This window comes from Dermochelys coriacea, chromosome 16 (genome assembly GCF_009764565.3).
Source record: "Dermochelys coriacea isolate rDerCor1 chromosome 16, rDerCor1.pri.v4, whole genome shotgun sequence".
Lineage (NCBI taxonomy): Eukaryota > Metazoa > Chordata > Testudines > Dermochelyidae > Dermochelys > Dermochelys coriacea.
Window position 1 is genome coordinate 16,511,899 of NC_050083.1, and position 16,585 is coordinate 16,528,483.

A 16,585-nucleotide genomic window follows, 5' to 3' on the forward strand; every position below is an offset into this window, starting at 1 on the left:
GGTACTTTATTTCCCTGTGTCATGCACTTTGTCAGTATCACAAAAGACTATTCCAGCAGAAAGCCCCACTGTGTTAAGGGCACTGCTTCTACGGAGCATAGTTGAGCAACATGAATTCTCTTCAAGTTTTCAAAGTCCTGGAAAGTTTTGATAAGCAAATACTGTCCAGGCTCTGCTTCTCCATTGGTTGTTTCTTCACCGCCAGATTTTGACACAAATAATCTGATTGAAAAATCAGGGAGGGGAACAGGGGCAAAAAACAGAAAGAAAAAAGGAGAAGTATCTATTTCAGAAGACAGCTACCAAGTGAAAAAGTGGAAGAAAGAGCCATAAAAAGAGAAAGAGAAGACCTCTTGCTGGGGGTCTGTCTGGGGAGATTTCAAGGCTGAGCTTGATTCCTGCAAACCACAGCCCCCAAACAGGTGATTTTTTTTTTTTACACGTTTACTGACTTTGTTGAATTCATTCCTATGATGTGTCTTCATAAGCTTTTCTTTTTTATTTTCTTGTGTTTGCAGATATATCCCACCACATGAGTCAGTTACATGTGCTGGGGATTGTTTCAGGATAATAAGGTGCTTAGATAAAATGATCAAACCTTTTAAAAACTGTACATTTATTTAACTTAAACAAATGCACACAGGCATGTGCATGCACACACGCTTAAGTAAGTAGTAGCAGAGAATGATAACAACAAAAAAGGTACAGATAAGATATTACTATGCCCTTAAACACCTAGGTCACAACAAGCTCCTATAAGCAGAACTCATTTCCAGATGTGTCCCTTTGTATCTCAGTAATGAGGACATATTACATTTTTTCTTTTAATTGATATTTTCATGGGGCCAGATCTTCAGCTTAAGTAAATTCACAAAGCTCCATTCACTTCAATGAAGCTATGCCAGTTTACAGCAGTTGAGGATTTGGCCCATATTATTTAGTATTGTTGGCTCCAGTTTACCAATTGATTTAACTTGTTTTCCCCCCTCTTAAATATGTTGATTAACGTGGCATAATTTTTAGCATATGGAATAAGTTTGAACTCCCACCTTACATACAGCCAGATGGGTTCAATGCACTCGTCAGGAGTGAACAAATGACAAGTCCACACGATGGCTGAGCCTGTAAATTAAAGGAATATAGGATTTGCTTTACAGTATCTTGTCAAAGCTATTTATCCTTTGACACCCAATCCAATGCCCACTGAAGTCAATGAATCCGGCTCCTAATGAACAATCCTGGAATCACTTTTAAAATCACTTTATTTTAAAAAAATGTATTTAATCCAGATGGTCAAGTATTTCCATCCACATTATGGGCAAAATTATAATGAAAAATTGCCAGCCCTGGCACAACGTCCATTTGCCCAACCTTACCGTGATAATGAAGAACTAATTATATGTTTACGTCTCCACTAAAAATAAGTAAAAATTACTCATTCCTAGTGAGTAGAATTTTATAAGGCTGGACTAGTGAGTTTAAATTTTGGTTTAAAAAACTGAAAGACTTTTTGAATGCTACTTAAGATCCAAAGTGTCAGGAGCCCGTAAAACCTCTTATTTTGTCAGAACTCACAAAAATTAAAATACGTGCAGATGGTAGTGAGGTTTCTTCATAATGTAGAATCTTCTGTAAGACAGAGAGTTCTTTATTTTTATAAGGTTTGTGCTTTGGTTTGGTTTTGTTGTTTGTTTTGTTTTGCACCAGAATACTGGAAAAAAAACTATAATATTAATTAAAGTTTGTAGAAAGAAGAAAACATTTTCCCCTGGGCTGAACCCTTGTACAATGATCAACCCATCTGAAAATGTGTTTTATTTGTAACTCTAAAATTCTGTTTTGGATTTCCTTCAAATATAATGAAAAAAGCTTCCTTCATCTTCAGAGTTAACTTTCCAAATTCGGAGATAGAGAGATTTAAATTTTAGGAGTTACAAGGGGACGAAAGTCTGTCTTAGAATGGAACATGTGTAACAAATTTAAGGCCTGATTCTGGATGGTGTTGAGTGCCTTCCAGGATTAGGTCCATAGGGTGCAATCCTGAAAACATCTGCTATCGAATGTTTGCTTATTGTTGTGAGTATTCCCATTGAAGTCAAAGGGACTACTCACAGCTGTAAGTGCTTCACTCGGTAGTAAGTGTTTGCCGGATCAGGGTCTAAGCTATGAAGACCATATTGGTCTCTCCATAACAGCAGTCTTCTGACAGCCACAAGAGCCCTTTACAGCACCAACAAAGGGCCTGATCCTGCATTTTTTGTGCACTGCCAACTCCAATTCATTTCAGTGCGAGTCAGGGATGCACAAGGAATGTAGGCTCAGGCCCCATGTCTCAGCTCAAACATAAGTCAGAAACCCCTGAAAATAAGACATTCTAATAGAAGTTTTTGTACATTGAGTGTAACAATCTGACTGCAGTACATCTTACACATTTTTGATTAGATGTTCCCTATAAATTCTATTGGCCACTTATCAAAAGTGTCCTAAAGGCTCTAGGAACCTTTGGGATGGAAGGTGTGCAGCAAATATAAGATATTATTGTGAACATTGGCCTAGATTTCAAAAGGGGTTAGTAACTTTGGGTGCCTTAGTTTTGTGGGTACCAAAGATGCATTAACGGGACCTGATTTTCAGAAATTGCTGACCATCCACCCTTTGTAAATCAGGACCTTTAAAGGGTCTCAAGTTAGGCACCCAAAAATCAAAAAGTCCAAAATCACTAAATCACTAGCCACTTTTGATCTAAAAATCTAGGACTATTTTTTCCATGCTGCAAGCCAAAACTGTAACTTGCATTCTCCCTGGGGCTTCCTCTGGCTGCTTGGAAGATACAGTAGCCAGTTGCGCCTTCTGTAACTGAGCAGTAAACAAGTAACTCTGATGAGTCTGACATTGAATTTACATTTTCTTTTGAACCAAGAAGAAGCCAAAACAACCACTTTTTGAGTAATCATCCTTGGCTAATCAGTGAAACCTTTCTTATATGATCACCATCCAAGGAAGGGATTGTCACCAAAGAGACCAGCAAAAACCAGCTCCCTAAAAGATGGGTTTTAAACTAAAGATTGAACAAAACTGTGCTGGAAGACTCAGTGGTTGCTTAAGACATAGGGCTGCCAATTTTGGTTGTATGTATTCCTGGAGGTTTCATCACATGACATAATCTTTAATTAAAAATTAATCTTCGATTCCTGGGGACTCCAGGACAATCCTGGAGGGCTGGCAAGCCTATAAAATAATACAAGTGTTGTCTGTTTAAGGTGGGGTCCGTAGAGCTGGTTTCCCTTGATATCATGGTTAGATATTAGTAGCAGTTGACCACTTGCTACTGATAATCTGTGTTTCAGAGGGAGATAATATTTTTCTCTCACAATCTGTGCTCCCAGCTTTCCTCACATTTGGTCGTGTGAATCACAAATATAATCTGATGCAGTTAATTAACTACACTCTAGGTTCCCAGTTCCTGTTTTCTCGGTAATGTGGTGTGGGGGGAGGGGGACTTCCTTTTGCAACGTTCAGTAGTGCATCAAAGATTGTTGAACTAGACACAGGCCATTATCTGCCATAGAGACACTGAGCCAAATTTGGGTGTCATTTATACTGGTGTAAATCTGGAGTAATTCCATTGATTTCTGTGGAGCTATTCCAGATTTATTCTAGTGAACTGAGAGCAGAATTTGGCCCAGTGCATCTAAATTGAACACTGTGGGCCCAATCTGGCAAACACCCCACCTGGGAAACTCCTACTGACTTCAGTTGAAGTTCTACACACATTGACTTGCAGGATTGGGCCCTGTAATTTTGTGGTGCTTAAAAGAAGCCTCAGTAGGGAGTTATGGAAAAGTAAATAGAACTAGGTAATATGGAGTCATTGCTTGCTAATCAACACTAATGGTTAAAATATGCTGTCCATTTTCAGCCATATATTGGTCCCCCTTCTAACTTTCTAACATAAAAAAAATTCTCCTTGTGACCCAAACTTTCATATGTTAATCTCAAATCACTTGAAATTTTCTTGGTAAAATTTGAAGAAAACCAGGTGAGCCTATTTCAGAGTAAAAACTAGGGAGTTCAAGATTTGGCCTAATAGATGGGTTATTAAGTGATAGGAGCCCTGGGCCAGATTTACAAAGGTATGTAGGTGCCTAAAGATGAGGATGAGGTGACGTGTGATTTACAAAAGCACCTAAACTAGTTAGGTGCCTAATTCTCATTGACTTAAATGGGACATAGGCACCTAACCTATATAGGCACTTTTGTAAATCACACTAGTCACCCTATTTGTACCTTCTGGCACCTAAATGCTTTTGGAAATCTGTTCCCCTGTCCCTTGGACAAAGCACTAGCCTATACAATTATATTTCAAATACTCTAGGTCAGTTTCTGCACTGGGCCCTGGAGAATGGACTAGATAAACTTAGAGACCTTTCCCATCTCTAGTTGCTGTGTTTCCATGATCCATTCACAACTTTCCCTGGCTTCCCTATCCTGCCTCACTGAGACATTTCAGGTCATTCTTGCTCTACAGGTGCTGGGCTTTTTTCTTTTTTTTAGTAAATATGTACATTACGCTTCAACTGTTCTCATGTGGAGGTGGGGTGAGAGGGAAAGGGGGAGAGGAACACTACCCCTGTCAACACAGAGCCAGGATTTACAACAAACTTTCCAGGGTAAAATATACCAGGTTTTGCTTTTACTGCCACTGTACTGAACAAGTATAGGGAAAAATGCAAATGTGCATGCAAATAAGAGATCACCTGATCTCCTTGTAGTGTCTAATGTTGAACACTTTCCCGTGTTCTCTAGCACAAGACCAGTTATTAGCCCTTGGGAAGTGGGGAGGGAGTAGGCCTGGGTACTAAAGATAACAGATGCATTGCAAGTGAATTTCATATGATTAAATTCCAGCATTTTATGTTTCTTTCTAACTCGTGCATTTCAACAGCCTCATAGTGTTTGTTTCAGAGACAGCGTGTAACCCTTTCCCACTCAGCACTTCTGCTATGTCATTGCTTTGACAGTCATTTGTCAGTTAAAAAGCCAAATCATCATGCAGCGCTGGTAAAGAAATTTCATGTGATCAAGGCTCCCTCTCTATTATTGTTCAGCATGTATTTCACATTATTTTGTTGTTATCATCATTAGCGTTTGTACTGTGGCAGCACCTAAGAGTCCCATCATGGAATAGGACCCGATTGTGCTAGGCACTGTAGAGATACAGAACAGAAAGACACCCTCTGGCCCAAAGAGATGTTTTCCAGCCAGCTCTTCCACTTTGTCGTCCATTCAAAAGACTAGAATCAGAGATGCAGCACTGTCGAGCAGCTAGAGCTGGGGAGTAGGAGTTCTGCATTCAGTTCCTGTCTTTGCCACTGACTCACTGTGTGGCCTTGGGCAAATCATTTACCTCAGCGTGCTTCATTTTCTCCCTCTGTAAAATAAAGATAACAATACTTCTTTGCCTCAAAGGGCGGGAGGCTTATATTAAAGCACTTTGAGATTTGCAGTCATCTCCGCAGCCACTGACAAACAGTGTCTGACAATGACATGGTGCTCCTCTCGCCCTGTCCATGGGTTTCAGTCTCCTGCCCTGGAGCTGAATCCATCCCAGCTCCTAATTCCCTGCAGCCATTCCTCTTTGACTAGCTAGGAGTAGGGGGAGCAGGATCTTTCAATTGAATGCTCTGTCTCAGTATAGGTTGTTCATCCATAAACATGACATAAGGGTTTTATTTCTGGTCATCAAAGCACCAGGAGCTGGGGGGTAGGGGAGTGAGGAGTGATAGAAAACATTTCTGTCCCTCTCCATGATTTATCCCATCCTTCAATGTTTCTGCCCAGGAAGTGCCTGGAAAATGCCACGTTCTTTTTTGGTGAAGAGTAAGAAGGCCCATACCTACCACCAGCATCACTCTGTGGAAGAGGATGTGCCTGTATCCACATGGGATCCCATACCATCGCTCTGCTTTGGTGAGTCAGATGCATCCTCTGGGCTTGCTGAAGTACACCAAGGCAAACAGCAATTGGAAAGCCATGCTGGAACACAGAGCTGTGATACCAGCTGGGAACCTCTTTAAGTAACTTGCCTATTGAAGTCAATGGGAGTTTAGCTTGAGTAAAGAGTGAGTATGAACTGATTAAACAGTGAGTGAAGGGCCCCAAAACACAGACATTGGCTTCCCCTCTACATGCTTTCTCTCTTGCACTGCCTCTAGACCAAATTCACTGCTGGCATAAATAGGTGCAACCCTGTTGAAGTCAATGGAATTGCACCTTTTTTTCAGAAACTGCATTTGGCCTCTGTTTGTATCTCCCCTTTGACTTGATGGTTTAGTGATTCCATGGGCAGTACAGAGACACCATACTATATTGGAGGGCTTTGCTCGCACATATACGTTTAAAAGCTTGAATAAATGTGTTTCTATTGGTTTCCAGACCTCTGCCTTGCTTGCATGGAAATCACTGCAAAAAACCCTCCCTTCTTCTGCTTTCTTTCACTTTAAATATAAATACTTATTCCCATTTTCCCCCAGAGGGCAGTTTTAGTACATGCAATGAAACCTGTGTGGATCTTGCTGCACTTATGTTCAGCAACAGCAGCTGACTCCAGCAAACATCCACTAGCGATCAGAAATGCTTGGAGTTGGTAGATGAATTTTCACTGGTGCCTAACTATGCTGCCGGTATATCTATTTGCCACACATATACTCTTTGTCTATGCCCCATTCATACACTGTCGCTACGGGTATGTCTATGCTGCACCTGCACATGTGAATGGCAGCTTGTGTATACCTGCACTAGCTAGCTCACTAAAAATAGAAGCAAGGTCCCTATGCCTCGGCTTCCATGGGGACTAGATACACATCAAGGTACACACTAGCTTGCACAGGTAGTGCTGAGGCCTGCACCACAGCATCCTCACTTCTAAGCTAAGGTCCAGTGAGTATAGAAATGTCTACCTGGGCTGCAAATCACACCCCCAGCTGCAGTGTAACCTATGTCTATATCTCACTGACTGTGCAATACCAACCACCGGTGAGTTGCAAGGAATTTCACAGCAGGATGGAAGGGTGACAGGATACCAGTATAGTCACGACCGTGAAAGGAATTGCCCCCTGACTATTTCACAGTGAGGAACTTGAGGGGTAAGCTGATGTGTGTTGCCTGCACTTAAACCAGCCTTCTTTTGTGGATGGAATTCCCACCCCTACCAACCCCTCTCCCTTCTCATGCATTCTCCCACAGCTGTCACTGGAGCAGGACAGATGGGGCAGTTATCTGCACCCCTCAAGCACCATTCAAATTTACTTTATTCAAATTCAGGCTCAATTTACAGTTTGTTTTGGCCCCATCTGTGAAACTAGAGCCTAGCCCTGCCATACCCTCATGGGAAGAAGTAAAGAGACAGCATGGTAAATCCCCACCCTTTGGAGAGTCGTATTGTCCAGTTCAGTATCAAGGAAGGGTCCAGCCCTTTCTCTGATCTCTATTACCCTCAAGAAACCCCAGCCTTTTCTGAAATCTATGACACTCTCCCTTTTCAGATATCCCAACTCCTCCCATTTCCAAGGTCAACCCATTGCTGAGCAAGGAGAGAGGTGAAATCAGTACTTGGTCTTAGACCAATTCAGACACTTGGAACAGGCCCATTACATCTCCTATTGCTAACCAGCAAAAGGTGGCGGGTCTGTTTTAGAGATGGCCTGGCCAAGTGTAGAGAAATGTGAGCGTCACTGAACACTGGGGTAGGGAGGAGACTTCTGGGCTCTGTTTCAAGCTCTGCCACAATGTGACAAGCCCTTTAACCTCAGTTTATCTGTCTAGAAAATGGGAATAATAATCCTGAACTCTTTGCAGGAACGGCGGTGAGGCTGAATTTGTTAATGATTGTTAAGCATCTGGATGAAAGATGTTATATATGTGCAACTTACCGTAACAAACCCCTGGACACTTAGGATTTCATGGCTGTCAGCCTGCTACATACCAAATGCCCCACTCCTTCCTCCCTGCTTCCCTCTTCCCAGTCCATGGTTTGCCACTTGAGCCGTAAAGGCAACGATAGAATTCAGATTCTTCTTCTCCAGCATGCACAGGCCCTGATTCTGGAGCTAAGAATAATCTCCATTAGCACCACAGGGCTTATGACACACAGTTAAGGAGTTCTGATTCCATCCACCAGAGGACAATGTTGTACATGCACATACACAGACACACTCATTCATACACACTCACTAACACATTACAGTATTGATATTTTGCCAGCTACAATAAATTAACCCTGATGCCTTTCTGATCACAGCCCCATGTGACAAGTCATCAGAAGAAGTCAGGACCTTCAGCGCAGAGTTCAAAAGCGAGTACCCGGAATGCCTTGTTCCAAAACAAGACAAGGACCGTGCTGGACTGAAGGAAGAAGGTGCACCTGCCCTGTATCTGAACAGGACATTGTCAGGGCCTCCAGCTCAAGGTTAGTTATACAAGGCCAGACTCTCCAAAGAGCTCAGGGCCTGATTTTCACATGCTCTATACCTACAATTAAGGCCAGATTTTCAAAAGACTTCAGTGCCCAGCTGACTCCCATTGTGACACCTCTGATCACACTGTTTATGGCAGAGCTGAGCCCTTTTGAAAACCTGGCCCTGAATGGTTCATGAATCAAAGAATTGCACAATGGTTGTTGCTTTGGTAATGAGGACCTCAGAATAAATAGGGATCAAGAGATATTATTCCAAATTATATGAGGTATTGGCCAACTAAAGGCCTAGTGATTCTGAGAGGGTTTCATCCACTAGCTCACCTTCACAGCCAACATCTGAATGTAGGAATGTCATGGCCCATCGGCATTGGCACCACTAGCCCCATGTTAAAGGGAAGTCTCATATCAGCCAAGGTAACGTGAGTGCTGGAAGCATCTCTTTCCTACCTCACAGGCCCTGGTGGCCTTTAAATCTGATGAGCTTGGCATATGGTTACTACAGTATGGGCACCTTAGAGATGCTGGTGATTGAGAGATAGACTGAGGTTATTACTGTCATGGTTGCATATGGTCCCACATGTGCACACACGTCCATACCACCACATTCTTACAGCACCACCTGATGACAGTCTCCACTAGTACCTGAACCCCTCTGTTCTTGGTCTGTGATAGGTTGCCCAGTCTGCTTGTATGTAGCAGGCCATTGACAGGCACTGCACCAAACTAGGAAGTACAAGCTGAGCTGCTGGGAAGTACTAACTGCCCTGCCTGGAGTATCAGCAACATGAAGCTAATCCAGCCACCATATGCTGGGACAGATTTGTGTTTAGGGTGGCTCCTAGACCACATACAGCAGAATTAAGACAGCTCTGCCCACCTATCAGAGTTATGAGAAGGCTTTTCTGTGTTTCCCACGGGCAGCATTTCCCTCTGTGCTTCTGGGATAGATTTGTTTCATGCCAGACAGCACGGCCATACATTTCAGACTGAGTTTAGAAACATGTCAAACCCCCTTAACTGTGAGCTTGTTCTGTAGTTTCCTGCACAAGAGAGAAGAGACAATAACGAATGCAAGGGACTTATTACTGAGGCACAGCCACATCCTGCAGGTCTCTCTGAGGCTCTAGCTCCCAGACTGCACTAGTCTCATTACACAAGTTCTCCCAAAGCCCTGGTCTGGCCTGGGCATCCATGAAAGGGACTGAATCCTGATCTGAATGCTGTGGCTTAGGCCCATCTGTAGATGAGATCACGTTTGAATTGAAGCGCACTGGTTACTAATCTTTCCCTGTAGCTTTCCTGAGTCAGATATTCTCATTACAGATATTAAGCAGTAATAAAATGACTTTGCTGAGCAGGTCTGGGAGCATTTGCATGAGTACCCAGGCAAAGCAGAAAGCCTGCCAATCTGTTCTCCTTCTCCTTTGCCACCTCAGAGACATCCATCCCAGCTCTGCAAGCGAAGGGCTGCAGCAATTCCACAAGCACCCCCACCTTCTACAAGCCCAGATTCTCTTGGGATGCCTTCCATTCTCCATACAGCTACAGGCAGATGTCTTCCAGCATGCAGTCAGCCCTCCTGGAGCGCTCAGTTAGTCTGTATGGCAGCCACCTCCTGCCGAGCTCTGAGCCGCCTATTGATTACAGCATGCGTTACTCAACAGACATGGAGACATACCACTGTGTGAAGTGCAACAAGGTGCATCACCAACTGAAGCCATAGGGTTGGGAAGGAGCCTGGGGTGATTTTCATCACATACATACACCATGTCCCATAGGCTTGATTTAAGGTACAAGGGACCCAGCTGGAGGATGGATACCAAGGGTCCGATACGGCCAAGGGCACCGGGAGCCTATGCAGGCAATATGTACTTGGTGCTCAGTGCTCCCCCACCCATGCCACACCAAATGTATAGCTCCTGCACTGGCACCTACACTACCAACCACTATCAAGTTGATAGCAGAAGGTCTCTGTAAACAAGAACCTGGCTCTGCTGAGCAGAGATTGCCATAAGCCACAGAGTTTGGATATGGATCTGAATCTGAACATCACCAGACTTTGATCTAGAGTTTTGGCTTAGCCCACTGGGAGAGTAAGGCTAGCTGCCACATTCAGAGCCAGTGTGAAAGTTTGGGAAGAGCGGGTGTGTAGCCAGGGGTTTGGTTTGAGCCCCTCTCTGCTTGTAAATAAGAGCACCTCATTTTGACTAGCCCAGAAGTAGAACTAGCAGAGACAGCTGGCCATTCACTCTCCTGGCTGGGGAAATAGTTCTGTGATTGGACTCAGCTAATATGGGCAGCTGGAGGGAAACATCAGACAAAGAGACAGAACTGGAAAACAGAGTTGGAGACATGGCTGGCTCCCAGGATCCTCACTAGCAGCTTTCCTCTTCCAGGTATTCTCCACCCCACATGGGCTGGAGGTCCATGTCCGAAGATCTCACAGTGGGACGCGGCCCTTTGCTTGTGATGTGTGTGGCAAAACCTTTGGACACGCTGTGAGCCTGGAGCAGCACACGAACGTCCACTCCCAGGTTGGTCACCAACAGGGAGCTGATGGCATTGCAGAGTCACCCGTGGCACTGAATTCCCAAAGGGGCTGGCTCCTCTGATACCTCGAAGCAGATTCTGGGCAAATCCCTGCTCCTGCTGAGTCCTCCTTGTTAGGTTCGGTGGCACACCTCACGTGACATGATATGATTTGCTGGACTTTAATTGGCAGACCCTCTTGAAAAATAACAGGGAGTTTGGGAGAGAAGAGACATAACTAGAGATGGGTCTGAGCCACAACCAGGGCTGGCCTTACCATGAGGTGAACTGAGGCGGCCACCTCAGGTGCCAGACTGGGGGTGGGGGCGCCACTAGGACCCAGAGTTTCAAAGTTTTGGCCCAAGCGAGGGGGCATGGGGGCGTCATTTGAGCTCTCCACCTCAGGTGCCAAAATGTTGTGGGCCGGCCCTGGCCACAACATTCAGATCTGGAGCCAGATCCAAATGTCCTAAGAGTTAAGGGGTTGTCTGGATAACGAGGGTTTTCGTTCAGTCCACTGTAGCAAGACAGGCGCACCGTGACATTCAGGTCTGAGCCTCCCCAGAGTTTGAGAATATTTGGATACAGGAATTTGGCTGATAGCTATCTGTTATAACAAAGGGGGAATCCCCAGCAGGTAAACACAACAGCCTTCCTGCAGACACACCACAGAGCAACACCAGTGCCAAGAACATTTACACATCCACAACAGTCAGGAGGACTGAGGACAATGGACCTCATTCTTGGCTCTCTGTTCTCACAAATCTCAATGTTCTCCTTGGTAATTCCCTCCACATGTCAAAGGTTCATTTGCAATAGTTTCCTCCTGTGATACATTCCTCCTGCATGACACAATCTAGTGGCTCAGACTCCTTTAAGCTCTTTGGGGTAGAGACTTTTTTATCCTGTGTTTGGACAGCACCTAGCACAATGGGATCCTCCTGGTCCATGAATAGTTGCTCCTGTGTGCTACTGTAGTACAAATGAATAATAATAATAGTATTCCTAGGAGAGGATTACCTGATTTGTCTTGTCTAACTTGCTAGCCTGCCTAGTTTTCTACTAGCTTTGGACTCCATCACTTCACCTGTGAATGACAAATCTGATCCCCAACATTTAATTTCCCCCAACAGGAGAGAAGCTTTGAGTGTAAGATGTGTGGAAAGACTTTTAAACGCTCGTCCACATTGTCCACCCACCTCCTAATCCATTCAGACACGCGGCCCTATCCCTGCCAGTACTGTGGCAAGCGCTTCCACCAGAAATCGGACATGAAGAAACACACCTACATTCATACCGGTGAGAAACTTTTCTGACATGAAACACACACACACACACACACCTGAGCCCACTGCAGTCACGCATACAGATGCACTCACACACACACCAGTCACACATATATGTGCATACATGCACCTGAGCTGACAACACTAACATGCACACGTGTACATGCGCACCTGAGCCCACAACATTCATGCACATACTGGTGCACACATGCACACAGACACGTGAGCCCAGTGTTCACGCACACACTTGTGCATATGCACTGAGATGATGTACAGAAAGATGCTGATGGTGAGTCCAATTGTGGGCTCAGCATACGTGTTTTTAATTTTGCATGTATGCCAGAGGGTATGATAGTTGCATTCACACCTGTGCGGGGCGGGGGGCAGCACAAGGTCTCGGCACCAATGAAGTCCCACTGGCCCCCTGCAGGGGTTGAATGTTCCCCCTTGGGACCCAGTCCGTAATGCCAGGTGGGAGGGATGAGCCCATTTTCCCTAGTGTAGAGGGTTTGAGTTTGTGTTCTGCTTGGGACAGTTGGGGAAGAGGTGCAGGGATCAGAGACGGGGAACGAGAAAAAAGATGCAGTGACAAAAAAAGGGTGAAAAAGAGCAGAGGGGCCACTGACTGAGCAGCCGCGGCAGAGAGACTAGGGACTGAATGGGCTCTGCAGGCCGAGTTCTCCTCTCAGCCCTACAGGGCCGCATGGTGGCACATCAGCAGGGCAGTGTGTGGCTAACAGACCCGCACTGCCCAAGTCCATCAGCCCAGCACAAACAGCCACCTGAATCCGTGATGGTTTGTTTCTGTCCCATAGGGGAGAAGCCCCACAAGTGTCAAGTGTGCGGCAAAGCCTTCAGCCAGAGCTCCAATCTCATCACCCACAGCCGCAAGCACACCGGCTTCAAGCCCTTCAGCTGTGAGCTCTGTGCCAAGGGCTTCCAGCGCAAGGTGGACCTGCGACGGCACAGGGAGACCCAACACAGCTTGAAGTGAGAGCGCGTCCCCGAGCTGTGCCCTGGACCCCCACTCCCAGCCATATGGAATCCCACCAATATTCTGGCCTTGTCTCTCCCTCTGCTTGGCTTGGGCACCCACCTTATTAAATGCTTATCTCTGCCCAGATTCCCTGCGGGACTGGCACAGCAACATCATCATCCCTGGTGTTACCCCACATCCCCCTGCGCGTGACCAAGAATGGCACCGCCAGGAGCACTCACAGTCTAGTTTTATCATAGGCATTGGGCTAGGCATGGATCTCAGTTACTTGATTGTAAATCCCCTGGAGTCATCATTACTCTGGATTTACACTGAGTGCAGGATCTGGCTCATCTAATCCACTGGAAACACAGAGGGACTCCTGGGTTGATGACACCACCTGACTAGCAATCTGTGCCAGGCGGGCTCCCTAACCACGCTTTACTTCGATGGTTTGAAGATAAGGCCTGGGCATGCAAATAATTTGCATTCAATGAGCTGCGCTCAGCTAAGACAGGGTTCCCACAGAGGGCATAAATGTGGGGCACATACATCTAGATTCACATTCTTTCAACAGGAGTCTTTTTGTTATCGGGTGAAAAATATGTAGCACTGCATGTTTATCTTACAATAGAGTTGGGGGGGAGGGCACTAAAAATCAGACCCTGCATGCCCATATTAGTACCACCTGGCTACCTACATGGACTTCTGAGCTACTTGGTATTCAGGACCGTGGGGAATTTTGTTTCCCTGTCACTCTTATAAAAGAAGAAGCTGATCTATCCATCTTGCACCCATCCCATTAGTATGTGAGTACCCTATAAGTATTAGCAAGGCAAAGTAGCAGTATTTCCTTCTCTCTCTGGTCTAGCGGTTAAAGCACAGGGCTGAGAACAAGAGACATGGGTTCTTTCCTTGGCTTTGCTACATCCGCACTATGTGACCTTAGGCAGGGCACTTCCCCTCTCTCTGACTTAGCTTCTCCATCTGTAAAATGGAGACGATAAATATTAATGTATACAGACTTGTCAAGTGCTTTGAGATCCTCATCTGGAAGACACTAGAGAAGGGCAAAGTGCTATGTTAGGGAGAGAAGTGCCTTTAAATGAGAGGGGCGATGCAGCCCCAACCAAGTCAGCGTGGGACACTGTGTCAAACAGTGACATTGCTGTGTTTAGCCTGAGGCTGAGATGCAGCATCAGTTCCTTTGTCCCTCTCCTTACCCTAGCACTGATGAAGGAAACAAAAAGCCCTGCAGTGACTCTCCTACAGACAGGAAAGACATGATGCAAGTGGAGAATTCATTTATTGCCAGGAGGAAATCCTGCTCGCAGTTACCCCAGTGTAAATCCAAAGTAACCCCAACGGCTCTGGCCAAGGATGTGAAGCATAAATGCCTCCGTGTTTGTGCTGTGTCTAAGCTACTTTCCACTAATATGCAATCTGGCAACTCAAAACACTCTCCCCTCCTTTGCTTGTACATTTACCTATGTATTTATACTTATTGTAATGTATATTTTTACTGTAATAAACCAGACTGTAACAACCTGTACGGGCCTGTTAGATTTCCCAGATAAACACTATGTTTCTTGTCAGCACCTGGGGGAGGTAGACTATCACAACACTATGTGGACTAAAGACACACATTTCAATAAAGGCTTTCGCCATGCCCAGCACTGGATTTGCAGTAACCTGTCTGATTTACGAATCTCTCTCTTTACGTATCACAGAGGCCTACTCCACACCATGAACTAAAGTGTCACTTAGGGGGGAAATGCCAGCATAACCTAGTGGCTAAGGCACACTCAGTTGCTACAGAGCATCCTCTACTCAGAGCCTACACTCAGACCAGCAAAGAAATCTTGGATCAGGTTTTGGTCCTGTTCACAGCGTGATACATACAGAGAGCCCCATATAGGCAGAGTACAGTTACCATCAGCAGGTAATACACTGAGAGAGACTTATAGTCGGCTCCCATTTGGTCAGCTCTTTTAATAGATCACAGCCAATGTTAGGATCCTGGTCAATGGTAGGGCTTCATGGGTTGGGTATAAACAAATGGGGGGAAACTGGACTGAGGAATCACTCTCAGGATTACGAATGGGACTGCAAGCACACACACACTCACACATACACAGGGACACACAGTGTGTGCAACCCCCCCTCCCCTCCACAGCGTAAAAAGTCATTGTAAGATTACTAGAAGTGCTGCCAAGAATCCAAATGTTGATTGTGATTTGTTTGTTTATTTTGCACCCCTAAAATCTATAAAAAAATATTTAAGGAGTTCCCAGGTATCTGAACCTCTCGACTACTTCCCACTCCCAACCTCCCACCCTTATGCTCTGAGGTAGCAGGTGTTTGGGACTGAGTTACGGGCAGAGCTGGTCATTGCAATGCTGGCGGGGCCTGAATAGAATAGAATAGCTACACCAAGAGCACCTGTAAAACCACTCATAAAAACAAATCAGACAGCTGGTTCTTCCAAGCGCTAGCAAACAACAGCTGCTGTGTCTGGGACATTTCCATTGTTATCACTGATTTCCATGGGATGGCAGAGTCGCTGCTTGAGGGAGGGGCTGGTATCTCCTCTCCTGAATCCCTGCCTCCGCAGCCAACTTCTTTCCTTCGAACCAAAAAGCCACTCACCTACTTCAATCATTTATTTTGCCTTGTACCCTAGGGCACATGGTGACGGTAGCAGCCCTGATATCACTGAGCTGACTGGATAACTGAAGAGTTGTTAGCCTGGAGTAAGCAATGGCAGCCCTACATTTATGCTAATCATGTGGTCACATGAGCCCTGTATATCTTGGAGACTCATGTCATGCAAGGCTGACTTTAGACACAGGCTGGACAGGCAGCCTCTAGAGAAACACCTTTTAGGGATACTATGATACTCAGGCGTTCCACTACTGAAAGCTGCAATGTGGCCAGAAGATGCCATGCACTGAGAGCTCATCTGCAGATCAAATGCAACAGGAGAAGGGTCGGCCTGACCCAGAAGCCTCCCGTGCCCAGAAGTCTCTCGGAGCACATCTCTAGGAGCATGGGTGGTGGAATGAGGCCAGCTGGCAGAAGGGGAAGGGAGGAAATGGAAAGTGACCTGGGAAAGGGATAGAACTTATTGGATTGGAGGCTGAGATACCACAGCTATTCTTCACCTAGGGTAACAGTATACCTGGGGTAGGGCCAGGCACTGCTCCCTGCTGCCAAACAATGGATAGCTCTAGTGACACTGGCCATTTCCTCTGCATCCTGCATTCCCTGATTCCTGCTCAGCCTCCATTCCATGCAATGTGTGCAGGGGACATTTTC

At 45.5% G+C, this 16,585-nt stretch overlaps 1 protein-coding gene across 2 annotated transcripts; it reads left to right on the top strand.

Moving 5' to 3' along the window:
• Positions 1-67: 67 nt before the first annotated feature.
• Positions 68-14,817, top strand: GFI1B (growth factor independent 1B transcriptional repressor). Of its 2 annotated transcripts, XM_038374830.2 has the most exons (7): positions 73-422; positions 5,842-5,970; positions 8,300-8,467; positions 9,913-10,175; positions 10,873-11,010; positions 12,139-12,304; positions 13,107-14,817. In XM_038374830.2, exons 2-7 carry the CDS (start codon positions 5,856-5,858, stop codon positions 13,283-13,285), a joined length of 1,029 nt encoding a protein of 342 aa, XP_038230758.1. In that variant the 5' UTR covers positions 73-422; positions 5,842-5,855; the 3' UTR covers positions 13,286-14,817. The 2 variants fall into 2 exon arrangements, with proteins under 2 accessions (XP_043354585.1, XP_038230758.1); XM_043498650.1 differs by lacking the exon at positions 8,300-8,467 and having other exon boundaries at positions 68-422.
• The last annotated feature ends 1,768 nt before the right edge of the window (positions 14,818-16,585 follow it).

Excerpts from the sequence above, each read along its gene's own strand:
- GFI1B (XM_038374830.2), top strand. The coding sequence starts at position 5,856 with ATGCCACGTTCTTTTTTGGTGAAGAGTAAGAAGGCCCATACCTACCAC. Across the intron at positions 10,176-10,872 it reads ACTGTGTGAAGTGCAACAAG|GTATTCTCCACCCCACATGG; the intron begins GTGCATCACCAA and ends TTCCTCTTCCAG. Across the intron at positions 12,305-13,106 it reads ACACACCTACATTCATACCG|GGGAGAAGCCCCACAAGTGT; the intron begins GTGAGAAACTTT and ends TCTGTCCCATAG.